The sequence below is a fragment of the Notechis scutatus genome, chromosome 4 (genome assembly GCF_049901735.1).
Source record: "Notechis scutatus isolate UNSWTSFEM ecotype Mainland chromosome 4, rNotScu1.2, whole genome shotgun sequence".
NCBI lineage: Eukaryota > Metazoa > Chordata > Lepidosauria > Squamata > Elapidae > Notechis > Notechis scutatus.
The window spans coordinates 81,377,504-81,404,973 of NC_142012.1; the positions used below are offsets into that span (position 1 = coordinate 81,377,504).

The following is a 27,470-nucleotide window of genomic DNA, read 5'->3' on the forward strand; positions in this document are numbered from 1 at the left end:
ATAAATCTCAACAGATTATTTATATTGTGAGGCAGAATAAAGAAATGTTGGGAGCAGGAAGCCAAGGGTTAGAATTAAACTCTTTTTCATCAGCAATGAAGGTCCAACAGCTTTCTTCGCTTCAGTGATAAATCTAACGCGTGATCTTTCCTCTGCGAATCCATTTAAGATTTTGTTGATGTCATTGTGATCCTTGTCATTTTGACGCCGGTGTGATCTTTTCCCCTCGTCAGGTGTCGGGGATTTCACTGTCAGCGACGTCAGCTTCCTGCCAGATCCTTGCGCCCTTCCTGAGCATCAAAAGAAACGAGGCTTGAACGAGAAGGAGAAACTGATCTACGCCCCGCTCTCAGGGGTGGGGGGCTTGGTATACGACAAAGACGCCGTGTATATTGACCTCGGGGGAAGCCACTCCCACCGGGGCAGAGAGGTAGGACTTAAGGCTCGGCGCTTCATTTTCTGTTTATGAATTGCTGTTCATTGTTAAAGCATTTGTTGGGTAGCACCCTGGCCTGGCCGGGAGGAGGAATGAAGCTCAGTGTTAGCCTGGAGTCAGTGCTTAACCACAAGAGGGTGAGAACAGACCACCCCCTAAATTCCTTAAAGACTTATGTAAGCCTTGTTCCCAAGACAAGGCTGGGAAGATTCCTGTATTACAGGCAGAAGGCAATAAAGGAGTTAGCTTGAACTCTGCTCTCTGTATCAAGATTGAAAAACGCTTAAGCTTCCTGTGACTATTATTGCTTTTCAACTTGCCAAAGAATGTGGGGGGGGGGGAGGGTGAGCTGGAATGCGGAGGCTACAGTCTTCGACCGTGAGAGCCAAGGACATGTCTGCAGGTATTGGCCAGGACATAGACTGTTGTCGAAACAAAAGGACGATTCCCAATTGGACAGTAATAATCTTGTTCCATGGGAGGAGGGGATGAAACTCATTTTTTAATTACGCAGGAATGCGCAAGAAAAATTAGAGTCGGTTTTGTTTTTCCTCAGTGCCGAAATGAGGTAGTCAATAAAGTTTTGCTTTTGGGGTTTTAAAGTTCCTGAAAAGTTCCTGCTTTTATTGGGTCCATTAGTCAGATGGTTGACTCTCTGGTTGTTTGCGCCTGACAGCAATTAGCAATAGTATTTAAGCTTATATGCTGCCCCGTAGTGCTTTACAGCCCTCACTTGAGTGGCTTACAACATAAAGCATTATTTGCATATCGACCCCAACAGCCTGGGTCCTCGTTTTACCGACCTCAGAAGGGTGGAAGGCAAAGTCAGCCCTGAGCCTTGTCAGGATCAAACTCCAGCCTGTGGTCAGAGTTGGCCTGCAAACTCTATCATGGTGGCGCAGTGGTTAGAATGGAGTATTGCAGGCAGACTTTGCCCACTGCCAGGAGTTCGATCCTGACCGGCTCAAGGTCGACTCAGCCTTCCATCCTTCCAAGGTGGGTCAAATGAGGACCCAGATTGTTGGGGGCAAGAGGCTGACTCTGTAAACCGCTTAGAGAGGGCTGTAAAATCACTGTGAAGCGCTATATAAGTCTAAGGGCTATTGCTAATACTGCACTTTAGGCACTGTGCCACCGGGCCTCAATTATTTGATGGCTGTCCTCATTTTGTGTTGAAAAAAAATGGCTTTAACTAATCCCCTATTTTTGAACTTAGGTGGTGATAGCAGAGATTCTCAAATTTGGATTGGCCTCTGTAGCTTTTGCCTAATATAGGACTTTGTCAATTGTTGGAAAAGAAGTTTTATTTTATTCTTAAAAAGTCTGGTTGGCCTTTGGGACAGAAGACTAAATAAAGCGTGAATATCAATTAACTTTTGTCCTCCTGAGCAGCCTTTTGCACGCCTTGAAGTATTCAGTGATTATTGGCAGGCTACTAAAACAGTACTGTGATGAATATCTTCGTGAAACAGACCTTACAAAAGAGTGACTGAAATGCTCTTGATTCATCAGGAGGAAGAAAGACCGAACCACGAGCTCGTCCAGAGTCTCATCTCGGCACATTCCACCATCGATGCCAAGATGGCTTCCAGCAAAGTCTCTCTCTTCATGGACTCCAAGCCTTTAGAGACAGAGGATGTTGAAAACGAGAGGTAAGCGGTAGGTTCACACACAATCCTTCAGACGTCATGGGTGCGTCATCGCTGGAGGCTTTTAAGAAGGGACTGGACAGCCACTTGTCTCAAATGGGATAGCGTCTCCTGTTTGAGCAGGGGGCTGGACTAGACTTCCAGGCCCCTTCTAACTCTAATCTGAATTGAAAATTGAAAAGTTGTTGATTGTAACAATAGCATTTGGACTAATTCTGTGCTTCACAGCCCTCTCTAAGTGGTTTAAAGAGTTAGCCTATTGCCCCCAACATACAAGAAGCTTTTAAAACTCTGATTGAACATCTTGTTGTGGCCCACCAGCAGAATTGGGGGCAAACTTGGATAGTGAAGAGGTTGGGGAAGAACATGGGCCAGTCCTGGAGTCTGGGGAAGGCTTGGATGAGGGCTCTGCATCGGAGGCAGAGATGGGGCCAGGGCTGTCTGACAGTTACCAGCTACCTTCAGAGTCGGAGATCAGTGGGGAAGAAGAACAGCTGGAGCCTGTTCCCAGTGTGCGCATGCACAGAGCTGCCAGGAGAAAGGAACACTAAGGAACAAGGATCAATTCAGGAGTAAGGGCACAGGTGGACAGTGAATGGCCACTCCCATAGGGAATAATGAGTGAAAGGGGAGTGGGGTTTGCAGGAGACAATTAGTTCATTTAATTAGGGTGAAGATCTGTTCCTGACTTCTTGCCAAGTAATTGCTGCTACAGTGTGGTGTTTGGAAACTATCGGCCTGGCAATTCTCCCAGCCTGATAAAGGTCTGTGGTTGCAATTCACCCTTGTTTGCCGGGACTTTGCTGGATGTGAATGATAGGAATTCACATTAGCTTAATAAAAAGGGGTTTTGTCAGGACGAGGAATCCGCTTTGTGATTTGGTGAAGCCTGGGTCAGAACACATCTTCAAAGACAAAGAAAGTCCAGGTGCCTCTTGAAAAAGCACCTTTGGGATACACATCTAAAGATGGCTTTTATGTTGTAGGGGAGGGGGGGGTAAATTTATTTCGGAGCTTTTGAAAACGCCATTATTTGCCCTAAACTGCACCTGTAACTCTCAATGCAGGAAGCACAATAGCAACACTGACTGTGGGATTTATCTAGGGTGAATTCAAATGCAGGTGGGCCTCACCTTACGACCACAATTGAGGCCGACATTTGTGTAGCTAAGTGAGACGTTTGTGAAGTGAGGGTCCCGTCCCCCCCGTTTTACGGCCTTTCTCACCACGGTTGATAAGTGAATCACTGCAGTTATTAAATCAGTAACACGTTTATGAAGTGAATCTGGCTTCCCCCGTTTATGTTCCAGCAGCATTTTTGCCATGCCGAAAGAAGAAATGGAAGCAGACCCATGGACTGGGAGGACGCGCCGGAAGGCAGTGTTTGAAAATGAAGACCAAAGTGATGATGATGATGAAGAGGAGGAAGAGGGAATGTCTGTGGAGGAGGGCGTGGGAGACTCGAGTGACAATGACGAGGAGGGAGAAGACGACCATTTTCTACGCCAGAATCTGGTCTCCAGGTCTTCCGAGCGCAGCAAAAATGAAACGGAGCCTCTGCTCCTCGCAGAGCGGCCAGCCTTCGCTGACAGTGACGATGACCTTGAGGAGAGTTCAGGGGAGGAGGAGGAGGAGGAAGAAGAAGAAGACCCTGAAGAGACAGACGGAAGCGAAGAGGAAGAGGAGGCAACCCTTTCCAAATATACCGCCGGAAACCCAGCTCGGTTGGATAAGCCTCTATCGGGCGAAATGGACCACAAGGTGAGGAACAGAAGAAAGCTGGTCAAGAAAGCAGCCTGTATCACCTTGATTGAAAATGTTACTCCTGATGGAGCATCGATATCGGATTTAGGTGGACCTCCATCGTGGGAAGAGGACGGCCCCGGGGAGGAGGAGGAGGAGGAAGAGGACCTCCAAGGGTGGGACCAGGAAGAGACTCAACTACAAAGTGTTGACATCAAGATACAAGATTCTGGGTCAATGAAGAATGAAGATGATGTGGAAGATCTTTTGAAAGAGGACGAAGACTATAAAGAGGCGTCTGGTTTTTCTTCAGAAACAATTGGTACGTACCTCTGAATCTCTTGAAATGTTTTTACGGCAATGATTTTTGGAGGCATTTATCCAGGCATCTCCCCTGTTTTATCTGGCGGTCAATTGCTTCGAACATTCACAAAGCCATTCTTCAGCTTGCACTTCTGTTGGCAGATATTTTGTATTTTTCAATAGTTACTGTAGCTTTTAAATTTTTAAATTTTTTTATTTTAAATACAAATAATACAAATGTAGTACATATACATCTAAATAGGGGGGGAAAGGAGAAAAAAAATACAAATATTACAGTGTACCCCCAAGCCCGGAGACCATTTTTTCCCTTATATTTCTTCTTCTGTAATAATTAAAAGATATACAATGTATTCCAATTATGCCCTTATCCCCTCCAAAGCAACATATATTCTTGAGTAGGTTCATTCCCTTGCCTTCCACCAACACTGTTTTTATAAAATCCCCCCATATTTCATTATGTAATTGTTTGCTTTAATCATCACTTTTTAAATTTTAGTTTCTGTTGTTTATCATTTGTTGCCATATTCCAAATTTCATTATACCACTCGTTTCTTTGAATATCCCAATTTCGTCCCCAATATTTAGCCATCACTAATCTAGCTGCCATTATCAAATTTACAATCAGTTCCTTTTTGTTTCATTTATATCCCGTTTTTCCACCAGTAACGGTAATGCAATTCTCGGTGACATATCTAAATTTACATTCAAAAGGGCACTAATTTCTCCAAACACTATGTCCCATATTTTTGGTGCACTATCACAATCCTACCATGTATGTTTATTACCGTAGCCTTTTCTAGCAAGAGAAGTGAAGTCGAAATCCTGTGCACAGTTGCTTTGGTGTTAAGCCCAGTGAATGCAGTGGGACCTTTACACTTATTTGCTCTGCAACTCTGATTAAGGAGACAAACATTAACTGATGAAGTTGTTACATCTGGGCAATGTATTTATGTTAGCAGCTTTAAAAGAAATGGTGCAAATCATTGACTGTTTAATCTGATTTAGATAAAAGAACAATCTCTCCACCCCCCACCCCCCCTATTCTTTCAGGAGCTCTGAAATGGAAAGAAGACCTCACCCAAAAGGCAGCCGAAACCTTTTTGAGACAGCAACAGGCTGCTCCGAATCTCCGCAAACTCATTTATGGGACAGGTAAAATATAGATTGGCCTGCCTGTATTAGAGAAGAAGGAGGGGAGGGAGGGAAGAAGGAAGGTAGGAACAGAAGGAAGCAAGAAAAAGAAGAAGGGAGGTCAGTCATGGAAGGAAGAATGGAAGGTCAAGGAAAGAAGGGAGGAAAGTCAAGGGATGGAGAGAGGGAGGGTGGAGGAAGGGAGGGAGGTCAATGAAGGGAGGGAGGTACTGTTAAGGAAGAAAGGGAGGAGAGGAGGTGAAGGAAGGGAGGAAAGGGGAGGGAGGGTGGAGGATGGAAGGGAGGTCAAGGAAAGGAGGTCAAGGAAGATGGTCAAAGAAGGAAGAAGGGAAGGAGGAGGAAAGAATAAAGTAAGCTCGAGGAAGGAATTGTTGAGGTAATTCCCCGTTAGGAGAATGAGCGCATACAGGGAGACATATTTGAGAGGAGTGTTTTAATAATACACACAGAGCACACAGATACACTGTACAGCAAATGTAGGTTTTTACTTCCAGAAAGGTTTAAGCAAAGTCCAAAATAAGCAATCCAAAATCATTCACAGGTAAAATCAGTCAGTTTTCATCCAGGGATAATCCAAATATCAAATTCCAGTGTCAAAAACAGTTCAGTATCAGACTTACATTAAATCCAGTAATATCAGTGAATTAGAAGAAATGGAGCAACGGCAATACTTTCCAACAGAAGGAAACAGAGATACACTCACACTCTCTTCTGAGACTCAGACTAAGACTAAAACAAGCCAGGTTTCTGGCTCCATCTTATGACCATTTGAGTAACCACACCCAATTGCAGTTTTTAGCATGCTGTTAAAGAGACAGTATTAAAATGTTTATCCTGGTTTATATATTTCTAACCCAAATAGCTGTTAGGTGACTCATATTCCTAACAGGAATGAAGGGAGGAATGTCAAGGGAGGGAGGTACTTTAAGTCAAGGAAGGAATGGTGGGAAGGAGGTCAAAAAAGAAAGGAAGGAAAGAAGGAAAGAAAGGGGGAAGGAAGAAAGGACCTTAGGCAAATGTCCAGGCGCAAAGTTTAGTGAGATTGTCATCAGTCAATCATTAGTATGATGAAAGCAAGCGAGGAAAAAAAGGCCAACATTTCCCCTCCAGGTGAAAACTTTTCCATTTGGCTTCTTAGTTGCAGTTCCTAATTGGGGATGTCTTCTGAGTCTGTTTTAGCTTGGCAGGGGTCTTAAAGGCACCTGCATTCTAGGTCGAAACGCAGGCAGTAGAAAGAGGATGAAGGTGGGATTGGCAATGGGACTTGCAAGAGTGAATTATTTTCAGTATTTGCACACCACCACTTCCTTAGGGGGAGTGTCTTTTGGGAGGTTTACTGGATTTAAAATGGTAAGCCTCAACAATTACCTACCACAGCAGGACAGCCAAAACGTAGATACAGGCCAGTTGCCATTTTTGATCTTAACTGGGGGTGTGGAGTGATGTTCATAGGACTAGTTTGTAGGTCATTGTTTTCAGTCCCTTCGCAACGTCAAATGGTCATGAAACGAAGGGTTCTCAGGCGAGGACGGCTTCTAATGTAGCCGCGAGAATGTTTAATTGTCGCTCAAATGCTGCCTTTATTCTTCCTCAGTGGCTGAGGATGCGGAAGAGGAGGAGGAAGGAGAAAGAGATGCGGAACTTGGCGGGCTGTTTCGCGTCAGCCGTCCTGACAAAGAATCGAAACGAAAGATTGATGCTCTGGATTGCTCCAAATTTCCCACGGAAGCCCCACAAGACTGGGACCTGGACGAGGTACGGCTTCTTCAGATGTGTTGGCTGATGAACTGGGTGTCAACTGTCCGATTAGCGAACCCGAAACAAGGAAGCACTCTCGGGAGATTTGAACTCCCAAAAGTAAAACTTTATTGGTGATGAAGAATCAAAACCAGCTCTGATTTTCTCTGCGCAAAGTGTTGCTCAGTTAAGCAGTAGCTTCCCTTCCTCCCCACCCAATCATGAGACGTCCTTTTGATATGGGAACAGTCCACCTCTTTTTCCAGCACCTGCAGCAGGGACCTTGATGGTTGCACAGGTTCTCTCGGTCCACGCACTCGGTTCTCAGCATGCCAGTCGACACACTGTTTAAATGAAAGATGGATTTATTGTAAATATAAAATATTTTTTTTTCCAAAAAAGAAAAAGAAAAGGTCCCTTCCAACTCTGTCCTTCTATTCTATACTATTTTGCAGGTGAAGGACAGCATCCGAGATTGTTTCGTGACCGGAAAGTGGGAAGCGGACAAAGACGCAGAAAAACTGTTGAAGGAAGATGGTAAATCAGAATCGGAGGGTGTCCCTCGCTAGTTATTTTCTTGGAAGCAACCTGGAGGGGGGGAAAAGTATTGTTTCTTCATGCAAGGTAGTCCTCGATGTACGACCGGTTGCTTAGCAATGGTTGGAAGTAATGATGGACACTCCCCCCCCACAACAGCTACTTAACAATCCAGTTTTGATATCAGCCCAGTGTCTGCCAGTCACGTGACTGCGCTTTATGATGGTTTGCCAGAAACCAGCATTTAAAAGGTGGTAAGATCAGGTCCGTTTCACATGGCGACCCGCTTAAGAACTACCAAGACTTTTTTTAAAAAAAGTTTTTTATTTTTTACACATCTCTTCACGTGAGCAACGTGATTCCAGGTTACAACATTTATACAGTCATAATTGCATTTTCAACTTTCTTATCTAATATCAAATCATTATCTATTCCACTGATCTTTAAATAAGTTCTCATTTCATATTTCAATTCATTACTTCAATATCAAAAAACATTTCATCCTCACCTATATTTTCAATTCTTTATCCCCTATTATTTCCATTTTCAGCTTACCACCTATTTTATTTTACATTATTCATTATTACCTTCATTATTTCATTTTTACTCTTCTTTGACTGTTTATTATAAAACTAATAATATTCAGGATCCACATGGTATATCCCCCAGTCTACAGTAAATCTTATATTTATTCCAGAGATATTCATATAACCATTTCATATTTTTTCTTGGTTTCCACTAAGACTTAATGACCAGGCTCAATTATGGTCGTAACTCGAAGACTGCCACCCTTCCTGTCTGTAAGGTGGGCATTGGTGAACATCTGAGGATGAGGGCATCATTAGGAGAGGATAATTTGGAATAAAACATGCCTGATCCAAAGTATCGCTGGGTCAGATGGCGAGGAGACTAACAAAAATACAGGCTGTCCCCAGGTTACAACAGTTTGTTTAGTGACCGTTCAACGGCACTGAAAAAAATGACTAACAACCTCTTTTCACACTTACGACCATCGTGGCATCCCTGTGGTCACGTGATCGCAATTGAGACCCCCCAACTGACTCACATTTACGACGGGTCGCTGTGTCCAGGGGTCATGTGATACCCTCTTTCACGACCACCTGACTAGCAAAGTCAACGGGAGCCCGGATTCTACTTAACAACCGTGTGGCTCACTTAACCGCTGCAGCGATTCACTTAACGACCGTGGCAAGGTGGTAAAATGGGGGGGAAAGCTCTTATGATGACTTGGAGTGTAACACAAACATAACAAAATCTAAAACGTAAGTAAATGTCCCTTTTAATGCCTCCAACTTGGCCCCACTGTTCAATAATACTCAGTTGGAGATAAAACGTACTCAAAAATAGTCTTCAAAAGAAAGCAATACCGTCTGAACTTAATGAGCAGATAGAGGTGAAATAAAAAACCAAAACAAACTACAATGAAGGAATTTCCACAACGGATCAGGATAAGTAATTACCAATTGCCAGGATATAACAAGGCACAGTCTGTTGGAAGGACGCCAACCAAAGTAAAACATGCTTTGCTTCTGGCAATGCTGTGTTTTAACCGTCTCTCTTATATACTATTCTCCCCAGCTGTAACCAATGAGGGGGATCATGGCCGCCTCTTCTCTCGCAAGCTAAGTTTCTTCCTTCTCCATTCCTCCCTGCGTGTCCTAGGATGCAGAGGGGATGGGCCTGGTCCTTCCTCTGACTGCCCATCCGGCCTCTGCCTGTCGGCTATTCCTCCTCTCCCTCAGAGTCCGACTCTGAGGGCATGACAGCTCTCTTTAACGAACGTCTTACTTTAGCAGCAGAAATTTGGGGCTCAGTAGTGCTCGTGCATTGAGGACTAACCTGTATGGACCTCGGAAAGATGAACGCTAGTTCTGATTTCTGATTTTTTTTAAAATTTTATTTTCCAGAAGAAATATACGGTGATTTTGAAGATCTTGAGACAGGAGCAGTATATAAAGGCCGATCAGCTGATCAAGGAGACGAGGTTTGAGACTGTCTGATTATGTCTGATCTAACTGATAGGTGACGTGTGATAGAATAACAGAATAACGGAGCTGGGTGGGACCTTGGAGGTCTTCTAGTCCAACCCCCTGCTAAGGCAGGAAACCTTATACCATTTCAGACAGATGGTTGTCCAATCTCTTCTTAAATAATAACTCAATCTCTCTCCCTGAGCAACACTCAGGTTCTGGAAAAGTGTAAAAGATTCAAATTTAAATACAGGCGGGCCTGAGCTTAACTACGGTTCATTTAGTGATGGTCCCAAGTTACAACTACACCAGGGAAAAAGTGACTTTTGACCGGTTTTCATGCTTAATGACTGTTGGCAGCAACCCTACAGTTCACTCAAGAAATTCATGGATTTCTGCGATTTAATCTTTGACGTCAGTTTCTCCCTCCCTCTCTTATTTCCTGCAGTTTTTCTGTAGTTATTCTATCCTGTGATTTTAAATACATTTTATACACATTTTTTTCAGTCACGTCTGAGGGCCAATTGTGATTTTTTTTTAGAAGGAAATGTGTGAGACAGCAGCAGGAGTCTAGAATGGACAGTACCAATAAATTCAATGATGATAATGATAATGAACTATTGAAATTTCCTTGGGCATTTCCCTGCGGTGGTACATCAACACATTTTTTTTTCCAAAAGCCCCTCTTTGTAACAAAAACTATCAGTGACATTTGCATGGGAGTGGTGATCCAAGTTGTCCTATTCCATGGTGCATCATCTATGAATTCAGACCGTTGGCAGTGGACTCATAGTTATGACGGGCGCGGTGTCCTGGGTTTTATGTGATCCCCTTTGGCGACTTTCTGACAAGCGAAGTCAAGGCAGTCAATGCAGGGATTCACTGAAGTGCTATGGCAAGAAAGGCCATAACACGGAGCGAAATTCATTTAGCAGCTGTTGTGGCCAGCCAGTGGAGCTGGCGGTGGACTCGGACAGTGAGGAGGTTGTGGAGGAACGTGGGCCAGTCCAGGAGTCTGGGGAAGGCTCTGAAGAGGGCTCTGCGTCGGAGGCAGAGATGGGGCCAGGGCCCTCCGACAGTTATCAGCTGCCTTTGGAGTCGGAGCAGAAGAACAGCTGGAGCCTGTTCCCAGGGTATGCATGCACAGAGCTGCCAGGAGAAGGGAATAGTTAAGGAACAAGGGTGAATGGCCCTTCCCATAGGGAAGAAAGAGGAGCAAAAGGGGAGTGTGGGGTTTGCAGGAGACAATTCGTTCAATTCATTATGGTGAAGGTCTGTTCTTGACTCCTTGCCAAGTATTGTCTGCTACAGAATGGCGTTTGGAAGATATCGTCCTGGCAACTCTCCCAGCCTGATAAAGGTCTGTAGTTGTGAAATCTCATGAAAGACTGTTTGCCGGGACTTTGCTGGAAAGTGAATGAGAGGAATTCACTTTCACCTAAATAAAAGTGGTTTTATCGGTACGAGGAGTCTGTTTTGTGCTTTTGGGGAAGCCTAGGTCAGAACAGTAGTTGTCTGTTGCTTAGCAACAGAAATTTTGAGCTCCGTTGTGGTCGTATGTCGAGGACCGCCTGTATTTAACTTCGAGTCACTGCCCAATGGGATAGAGGCTTATGATTGTATGCAGGATTCCAACTTAACCAATACATTCAGAGGCCTTGCTGGGTGTAGAAGAAAGGGGCATCTTGGCCAGGATTTTTTTTTTTTTAATTATGTGCTGCAGATTTCATTTGGTGGGGGGGAGAAAATTCAAGGCTTGAATGACTTGAATGATTATTATTTTTCTCCGTGCCGTTTAGGCGGAAAACGAAGAGGAAGAAGGCAACGCGGGAAAGAACCCCGAAGCGGCTAAGGAGGAAGAGGAGCAGAAGAAACGCATTGCGAAGAAACGCAAACTGAAAGAGATGTTTGACGCAGAGTACGACGGGAACGCCACCTATTTTGACGACCTGAAAGAGGAGCTGCAAAACCAGGCTCAGGTAGAGCCCCTGGTTTGGATGAAGGGTTGGGAGGCCCAAGAGGATGGCCCGGCAACGTTCCTCCTTCAGGTCTTGCAGAGTTAATGTTGGAACAGGAGCTCATCTCCGCGAGCAAAGCGTGAATGAAGTCAAGCCAGCGTGAGACCAAAATGTCATATTGCTCTGCCTTGACTTGTCTTTGGTGCAGATGAAAGGGGAAGGGACAGAACTGCCGTCCGGTTTGTGATAGCAGTAGCCCTTAGACTTATAGACTGCTTCATAATGCTATGAGCAGCGATGGTGCAGTGGTTAGAGTGCAGTACTGCAGGCTCCTTCTTCTGCCTGCCGGCTGCCTGCAATTTGGCAGTTCGAATCTCACCAGGCTCCAGGTTGACTCAGCCTTCCATCCTTCCGAGGTGGTAAAATGAGGACCCAGATTGTTGGGGGCAAGAGGCTGACTCTGTAAACCGCTTAGAGAGGGCTGTAAATCCCTGTGAAGCAGTACATAAGTCTAAGGGCTATGGCTATCTTCCTTCCTTCCTTCCTTCCTTCCTTCCTTCCTTCCTTCCTTCCTTCCTTCCTTCCTTCCTCCCTTCCTCCTCCTTCCTTCCTTCCTTCCTTCCTAAGGTTGACTCAGCCTTCCATTCTTCCCAGGTGGGTAAAATGAGGACCCAGATTGTTGGAGGCAAGAAGCTGACTCAGTAAACCACCTAGAGAGGGCTGCAAAGCACTTGTGAAGCAGTATACAAGTCTAAGGGCTATGACTATCTTCCTTCCACCCTCCCTCCCTTCCTTCCTTGCTCAATAATGCCCAGCTTTAACAAGGCGACTTATAATCCAGAACTGAGCCTATTGTGGGAGGGCAGTTTGTCGTTTCGTAACTCAGCAGAATTGGCTCTGCAAGAACCCAAAAGACCAGCTGTGGGATTGTCTTGACGGGCCTCATTGCCATAAAAACTGTTGTGGTTGTTGCATCCCTTCTTGTGTTCGCTGTGCAGCTTAACCGGCTGGAGTTTGAAGATCAAGATGATGAAACCCGAATTCAGTACGAGGGCTTCCGACCAGGCATGTACATCCGGATAGAACTGGAGAACGTCCCGTGTGAGCTGGTGCTGCACTTTGATCCGCGCTATCCAATCGTCCTGGGCGGCCTGGGAAACACGGAAGGAAACGTGGGCTACGTGCAGGTATGTTAGGTTCTTGCCTGCTTCTTAACCAGGATAGAGAAAGAAGGGCAAAGATTTTCCCCTCTCCACTCGTGTCCGACTCTTGTGGGTGGGGCTCATCTCTGTGTCCTAACCGAGGGAGCCAGTGTTGTCTGAAGACACATTTTGTGGTCATGTGGTGGCGCAGTGCTTAGAATGCGGTCTTGCAGGCTAATTCTGCTCAATGCCAGCAGTTTGATTCTGACCAGTTCAAGTTGAGTCAGCCTTCCGTCCTTCCGGGGTCAGTAAAATGAGGACCCAGTAGGCTGACTCTGTAAAGAGGGCTCTAAAAGCACTATGAAGCTGTATATAAGGCTAAGTGCTATTGCTGTCTTCCTTCCTTCCTTCCTTCCTTCCTTCCTTCCTTCCTTCCTTCCTTCCTTCCTTCCTTCCTTCCTTCCTTCCTTCCTTCCTTCCTTCCTTCCTTCCTTCCCCTCTCTCCCTCCTTCCCTCTCAATTTGTCTTTTCCTCCCTTTCCTTCCTCCCTCCCTCCCTCCTCCCTCCTTCCTCTCTCCCTCCTTCCCTCTCCATTTGTCTTTCCTTCCCTCCCTCCCTCCCTTCCTTCCCAGTGGTTAGAATGCAGTCTTGCAGGCAAACTTTGCTCACTGCCATAAGTTTGATTCTGACCGGCTCAAGGTTGACTCAGCCTCCCATCCTTCCAAGGTCAGTAAAATGAGGACCCAGATTGTTGGGGGCAAGAGGCTGACTCTGGAAACGGCTTAGAGAGGGTTGGAAAGCACTATAAAGTGGTATATAAGTTTAAGGGCTATTGTTCGGGAAGGAAGGAGGAAGGGAAGGGAGGAAGGAAAGGAAGGAAGGAAGGAAGGAAGGAAGGAAGGAAGGAAGGAAGGAAGGAAGGAAGGAAGGAAGGAAGGAAGGAAGGAAGGAAGGAAGGAAGGACCTGGTGATGTAATAGTGAGACTGCAGTATCTCAGGCCAATTCTGCTGACTGTCAGGAGTTCAATCCTGATGGGCTCAAGGTTGACTCAGCCTTCCCTCCTTCCGAGGTGGGTAAAATGAGGAGCCAGATTGTTGGGGGCAAGAGGCTGACTCTGCAAACTGCTTAGAGGGGGCTGTGAAGTAGTATGTAAGTCTAAGTGCTATTCCTTCCTTTCTTCCTCCCTCCCTCCCTCCCCTCCCTCCCTCCCTCCTTCCTTCCTTCCTTCCTTCCTTCCTTCCTTCCTTCCTTCCTTCCTTCCTTCCTTCCTTCCTTCCTTCCTTCCTTCCTCCCTCCCTCCCTCCCTCCCTCCCTCCCTCCCTCCCTCCCTCCCTCCCTCCCTTCCTTCCTTCCTTCCTTCCTTCCTTCCTTCCTTCCTTCCTTCCTGGTTGACTCAACCTTCCATCCTTCCGAGGTGGGTCAAATGAGGACCCAGATTGTTGGGGTCATAAGGCTGACTCCGGAAACTGCTTAGAGGGGGCTGTAAAGCACTATTGAAGCGGTATTAGAAGTCTAAGTGCTATTGCGGTCATGTGGCCTTCCCACCGAAGTGGTACTTATTTATCTACTCACACTTGCATGCTTTTGAACCACTACCTGGGCAGGAGCTGAGGCAAGGAATGGGTGCTCACCCCGTCACACGAAGCTCAGGTCTCGAACCTGAGCTGTCAGCTTTCCATCTGACAAACTCAGCATCCTTAACCCATGGGCCATTGCACCCCCTTCCGTGACAGGTAGAGATTCTCAGATGCTCCTGAACGTAGCTCTCTCTGAAGGTGTGTATACATACTTGCATACCGTACATACCGTGTTTCTCATATAATAAGGCCGGGTCTTATTTTTTTTTGAGCCCCGAAAAAATGGCTAGGCCGTCTTTTCGGGTGACTTAATTCCCCCCACTTGCATCTTTGGGTGGGCGGGCGGCGACGGCTTGGATGTTGACCTCGGCGTTGGTGAGGCACTTAGTATCAGGGTCAACGCAGGCAGCACCATATCCGGTGTGCAACAAAAGTACTTCCTAACGGCAAGCCCCCACCATTCCCCCATTTCACATGTTTTAATATAGGCCTTAATTTGGGGGAGGGGCTTAATTTCATTTCATGCCTATAAAACATGCTGGGACTTCCTATTGGGGGAGGCCGTATTGTTGGAGAAACAGGGTACATACTAGATACATACATACATATGTTTCCTATATGTGCATTTTTGTTTCTCCTTGATCTTCTATGCCTTATTGGTAAGTTGCTGCCAAGAGTTATTTCTATTCCCTGGGGATTTTGAAAGCTCAATCTCACACACACACACACACACACACTAATTTAAATCAAGTCCCACTCTGTCTCTTCCATAGTTTGATATTATGCAACTGAAGACTTTGTTCTCAACAAAGGGGACGTAGGGATTGTTGAAAGGGCTTCTGAGATGAGATAGTTCCATGTTTTTTGGTTTTTTTTTTAAAAATAGATGCGGTTGAAGAAGCATCGCTGGCACAAGAAGATCCTCAAAACCCGGGATCCTGTGATTCTTTCTCTGGGCTGGAGGCGCTTCCAGACAATTCCTGCGTATTACATCGAAGACCACAACGGACGTCACAGGCTGCTTAAGTATACGCCACAACACATGCACTGCGGAGTAACCTTCTGGGGTAAGAGCTGCTAATGTCGCAACTTTTCCCCTTTGGGAGGGAGGCACTGCGTAGGGCTTCCAATCAGAAGAGAGCTGGGAGGGACCTCGGAGGTCCTCTACTCTAACCCCCTGCTCAAACAGGGGACCCTATACTGTTTCAGGGAAGGGGCTGCCCAGCCCCTTCTTAAAAACCTCCAGTGATAAGAGCACCTACGGTTTCTGGAGGCCAAGGGGTTGCCCCGATTCTAACTTCTAACGAGTTCTGTCAAATAAAATGAAAATTCCGCATTGCCATTTGCAAGAAATTTTTAATAAAGAAGGCTTGTTTGTTTATATATATTTGCAGGGATTAGATATTGCTCCAAATGAAGGAACTTGGAGAAGTTTAAAAGAGGGATAAACACAAACCAAAATGCAGTGCTAGAAATAATAAGCTCTCCATTCATTAAATTCCAGACTACGGAAGGGAACAGCTCAGAACATCTCCAGTGTCCCAAGACCTGTTGAAAAAAAATCCAGTTTTAACAGGATAACGGGTGGAAGGGACCTCAGAGGTCTTCTAGTCCAACCCCCTGCTCAGGCAGGAGACCCTATACCATTCCACACAAGTAACTGTCCAGTCTCTTCTTAAAGGCCTCCACTGATGAAGCACCCACAACTTCTGGAGGCCAGCTGTTCTACTGGTTAATTGTCCTCAATGTTAGGAAGTTTCTTCTTAATTTCAGATTGCTTCTCTCCTTGGTTAGTTTCCATCCATTATTTCTTGTACTTTTTCCTTTGGAAAATAAGTTGACCCCCTCCTCTTTGTGGCAGCCCCTCAAATACCGGAAGACTACTATCATGTCCCCTTCTTTTATCTAGACTGGCCATACCCATTTCCTGCAATCATTCTTCATAGGTTTTTGTCTCTTTAATCATCTTAGTTGCTCTTCTCTGCACTCTTTCCAAAGTCTCAACATCTTTTTTCATAATGTGGTGACCAAAACTGGATGCAGGATTCCAGGAGTAGCCTTACTAAGGATTTACAAAGCGATACTTGTACTTCACATGGTTTTGATCCTATTTATACAGCAAGAAACCACTTGCCAAGCTGTTTTATTGTATTAGTAGTAATAACAATTCACTGTTATTGGTTAGTTTGAAAAAGGACTTTGCCAAACATAATGATGCTTTCAGTGTTGGTTAACGCAACAACTGCTGTTTGTTTGCAAAAGACACACGATTCAGACCTCACCCTAGTGACAGAAGGACAATGGTTTGGACACCTTGCTAATAGATATTTAGATGAGAATAACAAGCAGATGGCATCCCCAAATATGAGGTATCACTGTTGTTCAAATACATTAAAGATGTATTTTAACCAACGGTTGAAATATCTGTAATGCAAGTTCATGAGCTGCATGAAAGGCAAAGAATCATATCGAGTCCATAAAGATACACATAAGAAGCAATCTTGGAGAAAGAAGGATGCTTCGATTCGCTACACTGTGAAGAGTTTGTAAATCTTGATTACAGGTTCGTTCCTCAGATCAGGTGGTTGATGAACTGGGCCATTCATCTTTTTTCTCCTCCTTCATTTTCAAACTTAGTCTTCCTTCATGCTTGGCTGGGTGACTTTAAAAAACGAAGGAAGGTCAGACCTGATTAGGATTTGGAGCTGAGGCGCTCAGAAGTTGGAGAGCTCTCATTTTTGGAGAAATGAGGCAGCAGTGGCCCCCACCTTCTAGGTCAAGTGTTTCTCAACCGTGGCAGCTTCAAGAGGCGTGGACTTCAACTCCCAGAATTCCCCAGCCAGCAGGGGAGGTGAGTCCACACATCTTAAAGCAGAGGTCTCCAAACCTGGCAACTTTAAGACTTGTGGACTTCAACTCCCAGAATTCTCCAGCCAGCTGGAGAATATGGCTGGAGAATTCTGGGAGTTGAAGTCCACAAGTCTTAAAGTTGCCAAGTTTGGGGACTTCTGTCTTAAAGCCATCACAGTTGAGAGACCTGGCCTAGACGGTTGCCAAGGAAACCACAGGCAGTCCTCCACATTACGACCACAATGGAGACATTGGTGAAGGGAGTTTTGCCCCGTTGTAACAACCTTTCTTGCCACCATTGTTAAGTGGATCACTTTACATCTGTTAAGTGAATCTGGCTTCCCCATTGACTTTGCTGGTCAAGGAGGGAGATCAGGCAACCTTGGGACAATACTAATGGTCATAAGTATGAGCCAGTGGCCAAGCGCCTGAATTTTGATTGCTGGGATGCTGGAAAGGTTGCAACTCTGAAAAGTGGCCGTAAGTCCCTTTTTTTCAGTGGTAACTTTGGACGGCCACTAATGAACAGCTATAAATCAAGGACTCCCCTGTACAAGGATACGGTACCAGAACTGGAGCTCACCTTAGAAAAGATTTAATTTAATGCTGTAGCCGTTCTTCTGGCACGCATTTATTTTTATCGTCTCTCAAGGGAAGGCATGAACATCACACAAACAAAGAAACAAGCGAAGGCACCCTATTAAGTCATTGTTTGATGGTTTCATTCAACTTTCTTTATAGGACCCATAACTCCACAAGGGACCGGGTGTTTGGCAGTCCAGTCCGTGAGTGGTACAATGGTAAGTACGTTAGCACGGCCGTTTTCCGATCCGCTTCCTTACAATCGCTTTATTTGTGAATTGGTGCTGTTGAAAAGGAGCCCAAATACTGCAGCTTCAGCGTTGGCAGTTGGAAGTGCTAATAAATGGCTCCATTCCTGGAGGTAACATTGAGAAGAAGAATTCTTCAAAATTCTTCATTCAAAATAATTTTTTTGAATTCTACTGTATAGTGCAGTGTTGGTGCGGTGTCGGGGTTTTTAAATTCTATGTGTGGAGGAGGGTGAAGGATGTGTGTTTGTGTTTATTTTCATGGTCATGGTCATGATGTGCACTGAAGATGGTGTTTGATTTCGTTGTACAAGGTGCAATGACAATAAAGTAAACTAAACTAAACTAAAGATATTCTAGTTGTTTTACTAAGCCCTGGTCCAAACTGATTTTTTTTTTAATGCCTATAAAGGTAATGTCAGGGTTCTGGAGATTGCCCTAATTAAATCATGAGCCTCAAGTCAAGCTTCAAAAAACTTCAAAAGATTTATTTGGGGCAGCATGCCAGCGTTAACGAGCTGGGTGTCATCAATCATGTTCTCCAGTGAAGGATTTTCGGGGACAGAAGATCAGGTAGCCTAGGTACAATCTTTGTAGATAAGGGTGGAATGTACTTCTGGTTGTAAACTGCCGGAATGCTCCTTCAGATTCCCCCCCCCCCCCCAGCCTTGTTTATGGCAACTCGAAAACAGGCATAGGAATGTTTTATGAGTTGACAGGTAATTTTTTCCCCTCAAGACTTTCCATGCAGAGAAAGCCCCAAAGGTGCTTTTTTCAAGAGGAAACTGGACTTTCTTTTCCTTGAAGACATTTTGCTTCTCCTCCAAGAAGCTTCTTCAGCTCTGACTGGATGGTGGAGGATGGAAGCAATTATATTATACAGATAAAGCTCCAAGTGGCCTCAACAACTCTCAGAGGGAGCGCTAACGACCAGATGACTGCAAGGAATCTACATCCTTCCATCCTCCACCATTCAGTCAGAACTGAAGAAGCTTCTTAGGTGAGAAGCAAAACCCCTTCAAGGAAAAATAAAGAAAGTCCATTTGCCTCTTGGGAAAAAAAAAGCAAAGCATTTTTGGGACAACTATGACCTGGATGACGGAGAATCTCCACAGAGTTGCAGGAAAAGTAGACTACATCAAAAGCCCTAGACTTTTCATAAAAAGAACTTCATACGTCATAAATGGACTTTCGTTGTTTTATTTTAGGCTGATTTTCGGATAGCTGCCACTGGCGTTGTGCTCGACTTGGATAAGTCCATCAGGATTGTGAAGAAATTAAAGTTGATCGGTTTCCCTTTCAAAATTTTCAAGAATACAGCTTTTATTAAGGTACGTGTTTGAGCAGAAAATGTTGCCATTTAGTCTTTGTAAGTCGTGTATTGTTTCACCTTTATTCATTTAAATTTATCACAGCTACCCACCACAGAAGTCTCTGGGTAGGAGCTCAAAGTTAAAATTTATCTTGGTGTGGTACTTAATGCCACGGATTTTAAAAAGACCAACCTAAATGTTAAATCACGTTTTATTCCAATCCCATTTTTAAATTGCGTTTTATCCAGTTCCATTTAAGATTGCTTTTATCAAATTTCAGTAATAATTGGTTTCTGGATCTCTGCACTTTGATATGGCCCATGGGCGAATCAATCGATCAATAAAATAAAAGGACCAACGTAACTTTGGGTACATTTGTGGTTTATTAGAGACATGCTTGCTTTGATTTGTGGCCGAAATGTCTCTCAAAGATACCTCTGTTGATTTTTTTTAAAAAAAGCACACTTCTTAATATAATAATATAATATAAACTTTATAGCCTTAATATAATATAAACTTTATAATGTCTTGGTAAGGCCACACTTGGAATACTGCATTCAGTTTTGGTTGCCACGATGTAAAAAAGATGTTGAGACTCTAGAAAGAGTGCAGACAAGAGCAATGAAGATGATTAGAGGACTGGAGACTAAAACATACAAAGAATGGTTGCTGTCTAGCTTAATAAAGAGAAGGACCCGGGGAGACATGATAGCAGTGTTCCAATATCTCAGGGGCTGCCCCAAAGAAGAGGGAGTCAAGCTACTCTCCAAAGCCCCTGAGGGCAGGACACGAAGCAATGGGTGGAAACTAATCAAGGAGAGAAGCAACCTAGAACTAAGGAGATTTTCCTGACAGTCAGAACAATTAACCAGTGGAACAACTTGCCTCCAGAAGTTGTGAATGCTCCAACATTGGAAGTTTAAAAAAAATTGATGTTGGATAACCATTTGTCTGAAGTGATGTAGGGTTTCCTGCCTAGGCAGGGGGTTGGACTAGAAGACCTCCAAGGTCCCTTCCAACTCTGTTACTCTATTCTATAAGTAACAGAGGAAGATGAGTTAGAAGAAACACCGGCTCTTTGATTGTTAATCCTGATGCACCAAAAATAGAAATGTTCTTCCATGCCATGCAGGGGATGTTTAACTCTGTGCTGGAAGTGGCTAGGTTTGAGGGGGCAGCCATCCGTACGGTGAGCGGCATCCGAGGACAGATTAAGAAAGCCCTCAGGACCCCCGAGGGGGCCTTCCGAGCAACTTTCGAAGACAAGTTGTTGATGAGTGGTAAGTTGGCTTTTCCACTTTTGCACATGTGAAACCTGGCTTTATCGGGGTCCGGAGGAGGAAGATCAGTTCTGGGGTTGGAGGAATTGGGAAGACGGAGAGTCAGCAGCCAGACTGTGCCCTTCCCCAGTTTCCTCCACAGTCACACTTTCACACTTCCACTTCCTGTCAGCTGTTTGTCTTCCTCCTCGGATTCAGACTCGCAACAGGGACATGACATCTCCCAAACTGTGAGCCGTTAAAGAGGGAAACCAATTTAAGTATATAGGTATAGATATATAGATAGATGATATATAGATGAACACAATACAGAAGCCTGATGATGGCAGATGAGATTCTGCCGAAACGTTGCTACAACTTTAAAAGCACAACTATAATGACGTGGGAAAATACCCGAACAAAGCTGAATACCATACATGTAAGTACCCGCAAAAACTTAAGAAAACAGATATATAGATATAGATATATTCCCAACCATTTTCTCTTTCTTCAGACATCGTATTCATGCGAACGTGGTACCCTGTGTCTACCCCTGTCTTCTATAATCCGGTCACCTCTTTACTGAAGCCTCCGGGTGAGAAATCCTCCTGGGTAGGAATGAAGACCACGGGGCAGCTGAGACACGAGAGGGGCATCAGGCTGAAACAAAACAAAGATTCCCTCTATAAGGTAGGACGGTCGGTGTGATGTGTTTGTGTGGCAGGGTTTTTTTTTTAAAAAAACTGATTTTTGTCTCTGGGGCAGCGGTTTGGATATGGACCCCTTCCAAGAATCCACGAGCTTTCTTGCCACGTGGTTTAATTTTAATTTGGTTCACTGTAAGGGTTCCAGATGGGTTTTTTCTTCTTCATTTTATTGAGAAAAAGAGACATGGCTGGCTGGAGAGAGAGAGAAGATGATTAGAGAGAGAAGGTGATAAGAAAGAAAAGAAAAGAGGAAAGAAAGAGAGAGAGAGAGAGAGAGAGAAAGAAAGAAAGAAAGAAAAAAGAAAGAAAGAAAGAAAGAAAGAAAGAAAGAAAGAAAGAAAGAAAGAAAGAAAGAAAGAAAGAAAGAAAAAGAAACCAATAGCAGTAGACTTAGACACCACTTTACAGTGCTTTTACAACCCTCTCTAAGCCATTTAGAGAATCAGCAATTGCCCCTAACAATCTGGCCCCTCATTTTACCCACCTCGGAAGGACAGAAGGCTGAGTCAATCTTGAGCCTAGAGAGATTTGAACTGCCAAATTGCAGGCAGCCGGCAGGTAGCAGAAGTAGCCTGTAGTGCTGCACTCTAACCACTGTGCCACCACGGCTCAGGTAGATAAGATAGATGGTAGGTAGGTAGGTAGGTAGATAGATAGATAGATAGATAGATAGATAGATAGATAGATAGATAGATAGATAGATTAGGGGATTGGATAGATAAGGTAAAGAGAGATAAGATGATTAGATAGATGGTTGGACAGACAGTCTGATGAATTGCTAGCTGGCTGGCTGGATAGACAGATGGCTGGATAGATGGATGATAGATAGTGGACATACGGACAGACATATAGATAGCTGGATTAGTGGCTGGATGGATGTAGGGATAGATGGATAAACATATACAGAGAAGGAAACTGGATATCGTAATAGTAGAAAGAGGCATTAAAGGAAGGGGCAGAATTTTTCTGTTACAGGGGATGTTAGAAATTTGTGTTAAACTTTTAAGCATATTTCAAGACTTAAATAATTCAAGAATATGTTTATTTATGGGCTACTGAATTTTTGGTGGAATTATTTGAAGTGGCTGCGGGTGGGAGCACAGAAATTATTTTAGAAACTGCGTGTCAACTGCAGATTGCCGGTCGGTGGATTAAATCAACTGTGATTGGTGTTGGCAGTCATTTGTTTCAGTGCAAAATGAAGTGAGCTCACCCAAAGAAGAAGCAAGGAAATGCAAAGTCTTTGCCCTAAACTGGTGTTTTTTGTGTGTGTGTGTGTAATTGTGCAACTATTTGCATTTCAAATATGAAACACTAGCAGGGTACCTGTGCTTTGCAACGAAACTATGGGATCAGGCAACTTTTGGGGGAGGAAAATAAGAGGGGGCGGAATTCTGCTTCTGCCTACCATCATCCATCGGTATTCATCTGGCTAGCGTCCTGTCAGTGGGTGAGAGAATTGAGGGCTTTTGGAAACTAAAATAATATTTGCTGTGCGAGCAAGAAAGAGAAAGCAAGGAGCCTGGGCGTGGCTTAGCTCAACTGTTCTGTACTAAAGCCGCTTGCTGCTGTGAAATTGAAATTGAAACTCTTCTCCTCTGCTTCTGTTTTGCATTTGGAAGAGATTTCTTTTCAGGTGAGGAGGAGGAGAAGAACTCCTTAGCATCAGAGCATGTTAATAATAATAACAATAATATAGGAAATACTCTGAATGCTCCGATGGTCATTTCACAAAATCCTTTATTAGTGAGCCCCTAGAAGCCAAGAAGAACCTACGGGCCAAATTTCAAGTTTGTGGGCTTTATGATTCTGGGGCTTTCGTGATGATGCGTGAGTGGTCTTTCGCTTTTATATAGATAGATTCCATTTACAATCATTCCTGAAAGCACTGGAAGCTTGAGACAAACAGGCTGTGGGGTATTTGTTTGGATTTTTGCTCAAAGTAGGATATTCCACAAACACTGTGCCCGAAATGATTCCAAATGAAATGCTTTGCAACGTTGCTTGAAAAACCATTCCTTTCCTCTTTCCTCCTCTTTCTTAGCCGATCACCCGAGAGAAGAAACATTTCAACAAGCTGCATATTCCCAAAGCTCTTCAGAAGGCCTTGCCGTTTAAGAATAAGCCCAAGTTCCAAGAAAGGAAAAAGAAAGTCCCCAAGGATCAGTGGAGACCGGCTGTGATCAGGGAACCGCACGAAAGGAAGGTGAGATCTTTTGTGGCCTTCCATAGCAGCTCCCCTCTCCTCTGATAAATTTCACCCAGAATAGTTGTTAAGCATCACAGTGGGAGTTACAAAGATGCTTTTTAAAAACAAAAAAGCTTTAGTTTACTTTATTGCCATCTGCACCTGGTACAAGGAAATGACATGCCATCTTCAGTGTACATTATACATTAAAAAATAAATAAAACAAAAACACACATCCTTCACATTCTATACCAGGGGTCTCCAACCTTGGCAACTTTAAGCCTGGCGGACTTCAACTCCCAGAATTCCCCAGCCAGCAAAGCTGGCTGGGGAATTCTGGGAGTTGAAGTCCGCCAGGCTTAAAGTTGCCAAGGTTGGAGACCCCTGTTCTGTACAATAGAATTGGAAACCAGGTTGGGCTTCAAAAATTTTATCAATGGGTTCTCTGCCCGGTTGCTGGGTGGGCGTGACTGTGGTGGGCGTGGCCTAGTTGGCCGCCTGCACCACGGTGGGGGGGGCATTTTTGCCCTCCCCGGGCTCCGGAGGCTCTCTGGAAAAGGGAAACGGGCCCATTTCCGGCCTTCCTGAACTTCCAGGAGGCCTGGTTTTTGCTCTCCCTGAGCTTCCGCACTCCCCCTGCATTCCAAAACGGGTTGTGTGGGGACTCCTGGGAGGGGAGAGGTGGGCGGGGCCAGCCAGGAGTGGGATTTGGGGGGTCTTCTGAACTGCACAGAATCTTTGCTCGGGGACTCTCCCGAACCCCTGCAAGTCCCCAGCAGCCCACCCCTGTTGAAAACCCCTGATATTGCATTAATATTGCGCTATACAGTAGAATTCAATAGAGTTCCTGCCCTGGGAAAGCTGTTTTTTCAGCCTACTTGTCCTTGTTTTTATTATTATCCTGTACCGTCTGCCAGATGGTAATAGTTCCAAAAAAGGGGGGTGCCCAGGGTGAGAAGGATGTTTTGAACTTTCTTAAGGCAGCAGGAGCTCTAAAGCTCTTCCAAAGAGGGGAGAGGGCAACCCATGATCCTTTGGGCAATGACATTAATCCTCTGGAGCGCTGTCCTATCTGCCCCTGGGCAGTTGGCAAACCATACACAGGTGTAGTAAGTTAAGATACTCTCTATGGTGCAGCGGTAGAAGGACATTTCCCCCCACAGTAAAACTGATTGATGGGCTCCTTTTAGAGGTGGAGTTGATCCTACACAGCTTCCTTTTGATTCACATCCTTGGTCCAATTCCACGAAAGCATGATTGGAAGATGGCCTGTGTTACGTGCTTGACCTTCAAGAGTTCACTTAGTAACAGTTCGTAGTTACAACAGCACCGGGGTGGGGAAAGGGTCATTTTTCACACTTAAAACCGTTGCAGCATTCCCCCCTCTCCCCCAGTCATGTAATCAAAATTCAGATTCTTGACAACCGACTCGTATTTGTGATGGTGGGTGTCAATTCCCCTTCTGACAAGCAACGTCAATGAGGAAGCCCAGATTCACTTCACAACTGGGTGACTTAAGTGCCAGGGTTTAAATTGTAGGAATTATCAACTGCAGCAGTTCCCTCAGCCACGGTGCCCAGAAAAATTGTAAAATAAGGCACAACTCAACTGAACAAGGGTCTCGCTTAGCAACATAAATTTTGGGCTGAATGGTGGCTCTACGTCCAGGACTTACCTGTGTATTCATGCAATCCTTCCATCTTTAGGTGGAGGTTTTCTTCTTAAGAAACGTCTTGGTTTTTAGAGGCCTAAAGTAGCAACTGCACAACCCCCCCACGTTGTGTTCTACTCTGGTTGTAAACTCTGCCCTGGCTGTAAATGCTTTTTTTAAAAAAAAGAAAATATCCGTAAAATAGGCCCCAGGTACCCTGCCAGCTCTGATGAACTCTTTTATCAGTGTCCATAGGTGGTAAATACAGCCACAAGGTTTATTGCTTTGAGTAGCCTTTCCAGTGTTAGGATGAAATGACTTTGGTGGGACAGGATGGTAGGTAGTTAAATACAGATTTAGCAGCCGCCATCAGGCATTGTTCGTGTTACCTTTTAATAGTTCCCTCACCCAAGGACCAAGGTGGGGAAAAAAGAGTATTTTAATGCCTGAGTTAATCATAGCAATTACCTTGGTGATTGTGGGTACAATAAAAGGAATTAAGCCAGCTTTTTTGAGACCTTTAAAAGAAGTCTCTTTGCTAATGCTAGATATTAAAACCGGTGGATACGGAGTTGATAATTCCTACAATTTAAACCCCAGCATGTCGCCATTGTGTTGTGTCTTGGCTTCCTTTTTGAGGTTGTGTTGTTGTTTTTCTTCCCCAACTTGGGACTCGGCTCCGTCAACTTTGTGTCCCTTTCTTGTGTTCAGGTGGCAGCGCTTCTCTCGGCTCTGGGCACGGTACACAACCACAAGGCGCAGAAGAACAAGGCGCAGCACCGCCAGCAGGTCAGAGAACACCAGAAGGGCAAAGAGAAAGAGGAAGAAGCGAAGCTGAAGAGGCAGAAGGAAGCCAGGAAGAAACTCTTCCGTGCTATCGGACAGAGGGAGAAGAAGAAGCAGAAGTCAAGCCTGAAGGGCTCTGTTGGAAAAGAGTAAGAAGCAGCGGTGTGCAGAAGCCCCGTGAGAAGCAGTCTTGACCTCCAAAGCACTGCTGGCTTGGAGGATTACATTCTGGAAAACTGGTGAGACCACGGCCATTGCTGAGGAATGGAGCCTCCACAGAAGGCCCTGTTTTAACAGCCCAAGAGAGTTTCTCCATCTGTCTGCCTTTCTCATAACACCTGTCAGTAAGGATTGAGACACTTAATTCTGGGATCACTAATGAACAGAGATCTAAAAATCATTCCAGCTTGGTTCTGGACTTGGGAAAGGCAGTCGCTCGTATCCGAAAAAGAGCTCTCCAGTTGTAAATGGTCTTCGATGATGCCTTATTTTCGTAGGATGCTGAAATAATCCTAAATATATTTTATATTTTAGTTTGGGAAGGGACTGATGTGTGGTGGGTTTTTTTTTTTGTTTTGTTTTTTTGCGGGCAAATGGAATGGTTTTTTTTTTGCTGGTTTCTGGTGGACAGGAAATGTGTCAGTCTGTGCTCCATTCAAAATCCAAGAAAGAAATATTTAGACTCCATAGATTAGAGGAAAGAAATCTTTTACTGAAAATTGAAGTGGTAGCTTCAGGTAAAATTCTGAATCTAAGAAATTAGGCGCGCAGATCACATATACAAAGGGACGGAATTGTTCCCACCCCCCAAAGTTCAAAAGATTCTTCCAATTAAAAGTTCTGGGTATGGTCATGTGGGCATCTTCAGGTGGTGATGAGGCCTCTGTCCGTTGACCTTGACATATTTTGATAAAGATTTGCAGTTGCGCAGAGAAAAGAAGGCTAAGCAAGGAATAGAAACTTAAGAGCAGGAATTTATACTCCCCTCCCCACTCCTCATTTATACAACACAAGAATGTAACACCTCCAGCTCTCTTCCCAGACATATCCCCCCCCCCCATTACTTATGGCAGCCAAAAGATGCGAAGCAGTAGAAAAGATCTTGAAGGCTGACAAAATGCTTCTCCGACGCTCTGATCTTAATAGGGTGGCTTGAAAAACTCCGCTCATTGAAAGTTGAGTCGGTTGGCAGACTTCAAAGGTAAGTTTGACAGAGGGATCTGGAGCTGAAGGAAAAAAGGGGTCGTGTTATGAGATGATGTTGGCTCGTTCCAAGAAAGGAAACAGCAGCTATGATATATCTCAGTCCTTGACTTAAGAACCATTCGTTTTGTGACTGATCAAAGTTACAGCAGCATTAAAAATAATGACCATTTTTCACATTTATGACAGTGGCAACATCCCATGGTCATGTGACCAAACTTTGGATGCTCGGATTTGCTACGCTTTGTAAGCCACTGAGGGAATTTTTTTTAAAAAAATCCTGAATTTGGAGGAGCCTTCGGGTGGGTGGCTTCAATCCAGAACATAGTTTTTTTTCTGAACATTTTGAAATATTGCTATTGCTTCTCCTTCAAGACTTCAGAGTTGACACAAGTATACTCTAGGCTTTAGGTAAAGGTAAAGGTTCCCCTCGCAC

The 27,470-nt window shown here is 44.5% G+C and overlaps 1 protein-coding gene across 1 annotated transcript in view; it reads left to right on the forward strand.

The window, feature by feature from the left end:
• BMS1 (BMS1 ribosome biogenesis factor) overlaps positions 1-27,217 on the forward strand; it is a 39,424-nt gene extending 12,207 nt beyond the window's left edge. Inside the window, exons 7-22 of the mRNA XM_087963924.1 lie at positions 234-430; positions 1,949-2,088; positions 3,399-4,150; positions 5,203-5,304; positions 6,899-7,059; positions 7,497-7,578; positions 9,507-9,583; positions 11,369-11,548; positions 12,526-12,714; positions 15,134-15,314; positions 17,839-17,897; positions 19,136-19,258; positions 20,373-20,520; positions 21,014-21,189; positions 23,251-23,412; positions 25,757-27,217. Coding sequence (XP_087820050.1) covers positions 234-430; positions 1,949-2,088; positions 3,399-4,150; positions 5,203-5,304; positions 6,899-7,059; positions 7,497-7,578; positions 9,507-9,583; positions 11,369-11,548; positions 12,526-12,714; positions 15,134-15,314; positions 17,839-17,897; positions 19,136-19,258; positions 20,373-20,520; positions 21,014-21,189; positions 23,251-23,412; positions 25,757-25,984 — 2,957 coding nt within the window. The 3' untranslated portion in view covers positions 25,985-27,217. The remainder of the gene's footprint in view (positions 1-233; positions 431-1,948; positions 2,089-3,398; positions 4,151-5,202; positions 5,305-6,898; positions 7,060-7,496; positions 7,579-9,506; positions 9,584-11,368; positions 11,549-12,525; positions 12,715-15,133; positions 15,315-17,838; positions 17,898-19,135; positions 19,259-20,372; positions 20,521-21,013; positions 21,190-23,250; positions 23,413-25,756) is intronic.
• The last annotated feature ends 253 nt before the right edge of the window (positions 27,218-27,470 follow it).